General features: G+C 41.3%; 1 protein-coding gene across 1 annotated transcript; it reads left to right on the top strand.

Moving 5' to 3' along the window:
- Nucleotides 1-215: 215 nt before the first annotated feature.
- On the top strand, nucleotides 216-6,595 carry LOC104615482 (microtubule-associated protein 1B-like; the record flags this gene model as incomplete). The annotated part of the gene is given in 4 exon segments (XM_010281836.1): nucleotides 216-2,120; nucleotides 2,122-4,392; nucleotides 4,394-4,465; nucleotides 4,573-6,595. Coding segments are annotated over 4 exon segments (6,121 nt in total), but the record flags the coding sequence as incomplete, so codon positions are not given.
- Nucleotides 6,596-6,848: the final 253 nt, after the last annotated feature.

The raw sequence follows: 6,848 nt of genomic DNA, 5'->3' as shown, positions 1-6,848 counted from the left end.
ACCTTTCCTCATAAGCTATTTAAAAAACTACAGTAGTAAACTAATTGTGCTAACAGGTTCCTTTAGCTCCTAGGATGGGTACTCAACAGTGCAGAGGTAAATGAAAAAAGTTTTATCTATCTGATCAGGAAATATTATGTTCTGACATTAATTGTCATTAAAAAATGAATTTACATGCATCTTCTCATGTTTTTGTTTTACAACCCTAGATTGGTGAATTATTGAGCACCACGCACCCTGCCAACAAAGCCAGCTTAACTCTTTTCTGCCCTGAGGAAGGAGACTGGAAAAATTCCAACCTTGACAGACACAACCTTCAAGACTTTATTAACATTAAACTCAACTCAGCTTCCATATTGCCCGAAATGGAAGGACTCTCTGAATTCACAGAGTATCTGTCAGAATCAGTAGAAGTGCCATCACCCTTTGACATTTTGGAACCTCCAACTTCAGGAGGCTTCTTGAAACTCTCCAAACCCTGCTGTTATATTTTCCCAGGTGGAAGAGGGGACTCTGCATTGTTTGCAGTGAATGGATTCAACATGCTTATCAATGGAGGATCCGAAAGAAAATCTTGCTTTTGGAAACTTATCCGGCACTTGGACAGGGTAGACTCCATTCTACTCACTCACATCGGAGATGATAACCTGCCAGGAATCAATAGCATGCTTCAGCGAAAGATAGCTGAATTAGAAGAAGAACAGTCCCAAGGGTCTACTACCAACAGTGACTGGATGAAAAATCTGATCTCACCTGATTTAGGAGTTGTATTCCTTAATGTACCTGAGAACCTGAAGAACCTGAATCCTAACTTTAGAGTAAAAAGGAGTGTAGAAGAAGCTTGTTTTACTCTCCAATATTTAAATAAGTTGTCTATAAAACCAGAACCTCTTTTCAGAAATGTAGGAAATACCATTGACTCCATCATTTTATTTCAGAAAATGGGAGTTGGCAAACTTGAGATGTATGTGCTTAATCCTGTCAAAAATAGCAAAGAGATGCAATATTTTATGCAACAGTGGAGTGGTACTAGCAAAGATAAAGCTGAATTCCTGCTACCAAATAGCCAAGAACTAGACATTCCGTTATCCTATTTCACCTCTGTCTCATCCCTAATTGTGTGGCATCCAGCTAATCCTGCAGAAAAAATAATCCGAGTTCTGTTTCCTGGAAACAGTACCCAATATACTATTCTAGAAGGACTAGAAAAACTCAAACACTTAGACTTCCTTAAACAACCAATGGTTACACAAAAAGACCTAAGTGGGAACATTGCTAGTCCAGCTGTGAAACAAGGAAAGTTGAAACAACAAACAGACAGCAAGGAGAGTCTGAAGCCTGCTGCAAAGACACCAAGCAAGCCTGTCAGAAAGGAATCCAAAGAAGAAACACTAGAGCCTGCAAAGCCTACTCCAGCACTGGAAAAGCTTCAGAAATTGGAAAGCAAAGACAAAGTTCCAGTTAAAAAAAAGAAACCAGCAAAAGTGGAGACCAAACCTATAGTGGCAGAAAAAGATGTAACAAGTAAAGAAGAGCAATTAGTAAAATCTGAAACTCCTGAAAAACAAGCTACAGATGTAAAACCAAAAGTGGCAAAGGAGAAGCTAGTGAAAAAGGAAGTCAAAGCAAAACTTGAAGAAAAGAAAGAGGAAAAAGAAAAAGCAAAGAAAGAGGTTTCTAAAAAAGAGAAAACACCCATCAAAAAAGAGGAAAAACCCAAAAAAGAAGAGATCAAGCAAGAAGTTAAAAAAGAGGTGAAAAAGGAAGAGAAGAAGGAAACTAAGGAAGTAAAGAAAGAAGCTCCACCAAAGGAAGTTAAAAAAGAAGGTAAAAATGAAGAGAAGAAGGAAATTAAGAAGGAAGAAAAAGAAGCCAAAAAGGACATCAAAAAGGTTCCTAAAGAAACAAAGAAGACAGCTGCTCCTTTGACTGAAGTCAAAAAGCCAGCAGCAAAGCCTAAACCACAAAAGAAGGAGGAACCTGCTAAAAAAGAAGCACTACCTGCTGGAAAGCCAAAGGAAAAAGGAAAAATTAAGACTGTGAAGAAGGAGATCAAAGTCAGTGGAGTGCAAGCTGCCCTTGCAGCAGTTGGAGCCACTGCCCCAACTGTAGCCTGCCCCAACTGTAGCAGCTGCAGAAATTACAACTAGTGGAAAAGAACTTGAAGTGGAGAGATCCCTTATGTCTTCACCAGAGGATTTAACAAAGGATTTTGAGGAATTAAAAGCTGAAGAAGTAGAAATAATAAAAGAAACAAAACCTCAAGTTGCACTTATAGAGGATGAACTGAAAATAACTGGCACAGAACAAAAAGAGGCCTTTGAAGTCCAAAAAGTAAAATTAGATAATGAAGGACCTGCTGAGTCCTCTGATGAAGGCATAGCTACCACAGAGGCTGAGGGTGAATGTAAACAAACACCTGAAGAATTGGAACCTGTGGAAAAGCACAGAGTTGATGACAATGAAAAGTTTGAAGATGAGGGAACTAGCTTGGAAGAATCATATGAAGCAGGAGATTATGAGGAAAAGGCAGAGGCAGAAGCAGATGAAGAACGAGGTGAAGATGAGGAAGTAAAGACACCACTGGACACCACAAAACCATATATGGAGGAAGCAAGAAAAATGGAACAGAGTTCAGAAGAAATAATGGTTGAAGCAGATGCTAACATTAAAGCGGAAAAATATGTTGAAAAGGCAGATGATGAGGCAACAGATGAATGGGTTGAAGAAGACAGGGAAGAAGCAGTAGAAAAGGCAGAAACTGAAGAGACTGAAGAAGAGGAGGAAGACAAAGCAGAAGACATCAGACATGAAGAGGAGACTGAAAAAAGAGAAGCTGAAAATTATGTGATGACTGTGGTAGACAAAGCTGCAGAAGCTGGTGAAGTTGAAGATAAATATGGCCTACTCATAATTACACCAACAAAATGCTCAGAGCCTCAGTCTCCAGCAGTTGAACTGGCCTCTTCTATCCATGATGAAACATTACCTGGTGGTTCAGAAAGTGAAGTCACTGTTTCTGATGAAGAAGATAGAGAAGATCAGCCTGAGGAATTCACTGCTACTTCAGGTTATACACAGTCTATCATTGAAATATCCAGTGAACCAACTCCAATGGATGAAATGTCTACGCCCCGGGATGTCATGAGTGATGAAACTAACAATGAGGAAAGCGAGTCACTTTCTCAAGAGTATATGAACATTACCAAGTATGAGACATCACTGTACTCTCAAGAATTTGCTAGACCTAGGCTTTCTCCACTTCTGGATGCTTTTAATGGATTATCAGAAGGATCCAAAACAGAGGCCACAGAAGGTAAAGACTATAATGCCTCAGCTTCCACCATCTCACCACCTTCATTAGAGGAAGACAAATTCTGCAAATCTGCGTCTCAATGTGTATATTGGCAAAAAGGAAGTGAAATCCAAGGCAATGCTAAATTAGAAATCAAAGAAACCTATCCAGAAGATGGTGGAAAACGTAGTCCAGCCAAGAGTCCAGCTGAGAGTTTGTCCCCTCTGTCACCTGTTGCCAAAACACCACTGAGTGAACGTAGTGTGAACTTTTCACTCACTCCCAATGAGATTAAGGTCTCGTCTGAGCCTGTCCCCATTGCCACATTGCCTGATGTACATCAAGAATTTGCTGAAGAGCACTGTGCAAGCCCTGAAGAGAAAACGTTAGAAGTAGCGTCTCCCTCACAGTCTGCTGCTGGTAGTGCTGGTCACACACCTTATTATCAGTCTCCCACTGATGAAAAATCCAGTCAGCTTCCCTCTGGAACCAGTGAAAAGTCAACAGAGGTTCCTGTTAGCTTTGAACTCAGTGAAGTCAACGATGAGTCTGCAAAACCCAGAATAAGCCCTATGGATGAGCCTGTGCCAGATTCAGAATCTCCTATTGAAAAGGTTCTTTCACCTCTACGGAGTCCACCACTGATAGGTTTAGAGACCACTTATGATACATTTTTGAGTGCTGATGTAAAGTCTCCCGCCAGAGATTGTGTAAATCCTTCTGAGGGGAAACCTGAAAAAGAAAAATCACCTGTTCAGATGAGTCCAGTTTCTGAAACCAGCTCTGTGGGACTTTTCCAAGAAAAACAAGATGAAAAAAGCATGGAGTTTATGGTAATTAAGGAAGGCTTCAGCCTAGAAAGGAAAATGGAGGATACAGAATGCAGCAGCTCTCAGTCTTCACTGATCTTGGATGAGCGGAAGTTAGCAGGTGATCTCTCACCTACTCAAATAGATATGGGTCAGTTCAGTTCCTTAAAAGAAGACACCAAAATGTCAATCTCTGAAGGCACTGTTTCTGACAAGTCTGAAACTCCAGTTGATGAGGTTGTAGCAGAAGACACCTATTCCCATATAGAAGGAGTAGCTTCTGTCTCTTACAGCGTCTGTTGCTACTAGTTCATTTCCAGAACCAACTACTGATGATGTATCTCCTTCTTTGCATGCTGAGGTTGGATCCCCCCACTCTACTGAAGTTGATGATTCCCTTTCAGTGTCAGTTGTACAAACACCAACAACGTTTCAGGAAACAGACTATCTCCTTCTTTGCATGCTGAGGTTGGATCCCCCCACTCTACTGAAGTTGATGATTCCCTTTCAGTGTCAGTTGTACAAACACCAACAACGTTTCAGGAAACAGACATGTCTCCATCTAAGGAAGAGTGCCCAAGGCCCATGTCAATTTCTCCACCAGATTTCTCACCTAAAACTGCAAAATCAAGAACCCCAGTCCACGATCACAGATCTCCTGAGCAGTCAACTATGTCAGTAGAATTTGGTCAGGAGTCCCCTGAGCAGTCTTTAGCAATGGACTTTAGTAGGCAATCTCCAGACTATCCTACTGTAGGCACTAGTATATACCATATATCTGAAAATGGACCGACAGAAGTAGATTATAGCCCTTCAGATATACAGGAGCCTATTTTTGCACGAAAGATTTCCCCTGTGGAGCAGTCATATTACTCTCAGGAGAAGGATATTTCAGTTTCTCAAATTGAAGCTTCATCCTCAACTTCATCAGCTCATACACCTTCCCAGTTAACTTCGCCACTGCCAGAAGAAACTTTTTCAGGTGGTGTTCCACCCAGAGATATGTCACTACATTCTTCTTTTACCTCAGAAAAGGTGCAGAGCCTAGGAGAAAAGCTGTCACCAAAGTCTGACCTATCTCCATTAACTCCAAGGGAATCTTCTCCTCTGTACTCTTCTAGTTTTCCAGATTCACCTCCCACAATCACAGAAGCAGTGTTAGCTAGTCACACATCTTCATTGTCGCTGCAAATGTCCTCTGTCAAAGCATTTGGTTACCGGGAACCCCTAACAAAGCACAGTCCAGAACCTTTAATCAGCCCAGAAAAAGAAGATTCAGAGAAAAGCAGCAGGTCACCAGAAGAACTTAGTTATTCTTACAAGGCCACAGAGAAAACTACTAGGTCACCAGAGGATATTAGCTGCTCCTATGAGGCAGTTGCAAAATCTAGATCACCTCAGGCCATAGATTATTCCTATGAGATAACAGGGAAAGCTACTAGGTCACCTGAGGCCACAGATTATTCTTATGAGATGACAGGGAAAACCATAAGATCACCAGGAGTCACAGATTATTCCTACAAGATAACTGGGAAAGCTACCAGTTCACCTGATGCTACGGATTACTCCTATGAGACAACAGGGAAAGCCACCAGATCACCTGAAGCCACAAATTACTCATTCGAGACAACTGGGAAAACCACCTGGCCATCCAAAGCTACTAGCTATTCCTATGAAGCAAGTGCACATTTTACTCCAGGAAAATCATTAGCAGAATCCTGTCAAGATGTTGACTTATGCCTTGTGTCCTCCTGCGAATATAAACATCCTAAAACTGAACTTTCACCCTCATTTATCAACCCAAATCCCCTTGAGTGGTTTGCAAGTGAAGAACAGTCTCAAGATCAAGAGAAGCCATTAACTCAGTCTGGGGGATCCCAGCCACCTTCTGTGGGAAAGCAGCAAGGGCGGCAGTGTGACGAAACCCCTCCCACATCCATGAGTGAGTCTGCCCCATCTCAGACTGATTCGGATGTTCCCCCCGAGACTGAGGAATGCCCTTCCATCACTGCAGATGCTAACATTGACTCAGAAGATGAGTCAGAAACCATTCCAACAGACAAGACAATTACGTACAAACAAATCGACCCACCACCTGTCCCGATACAGGATCATAGCCCTTCCCCTAGGCACCCTGATGTCTCCATGGTTGATCCAGAGACTTTGCCCACCAATCAGAATTTGGGTAAAACTTTGAAGAAGGACCTGAAAGAAAAGACAAAGACAAAAAAGCAGGGCACTAAGACCAAGTCATCTTCTCCTGTTAAAAAAAGTGATTGTAAATCAAAACAAGTGGCTTCACCAAAACCAGCTGTAAAAGAACCTTTAGACAAAATTTCCAAAACAGCTTCTCCAAAAAAGAAGGAGTCTGTGGAGAAGGCAACCAAAAATATTTCTAATCCAGAAGTAAAGTCTCGAGTGGAAGAGAAAGATAAGGACACCAAGAATGCAGCAAATACAACGTCCAAGTCAGCAAAGACTGCAACCACAGGTAAAGACAGATAGGAGTTCCCTAATATTAAGATTTTCTTAGTTGTTGCAGTGAAGTTAAATTGCCTTTATATCAGCTGAGAATGTGATTTATAGCAAATCCCTAAAGAAAGTCCGTGTTTTAAATATAAATGTGGCATGTTAAGGCCACATTTAAATGAATGCAATTCACTGAATTAACTTTTGCAATCTGAGAAACTTGATGTGTCAGTTTGCTCAGATGTAAAGTATTAGAGTACATCACATATAAAGAA

Source organism: Phaethon lepturus, unplaced genomic scaffold (genome assembly GCF_000687285.1).
Source record: "Phaethon lepturus isolate BGI_N335 unplaced genomic scaffold, ASM68728v1 scaffold8832, whole genome shotgun sequence".
NCBI classification, from domain to species: domain Eukaryota; kingdom Metazoa; phylum Chordata; class Aves; order Phaethontiformes; family Phaethontidae; genus Phaethon; species Phaethon lepturus.
The sequence above is the reverse complement of the archived record's forward strand: the minus strand, read 5'-3'. Positions and strand labels throughout refer to the sequence as shown.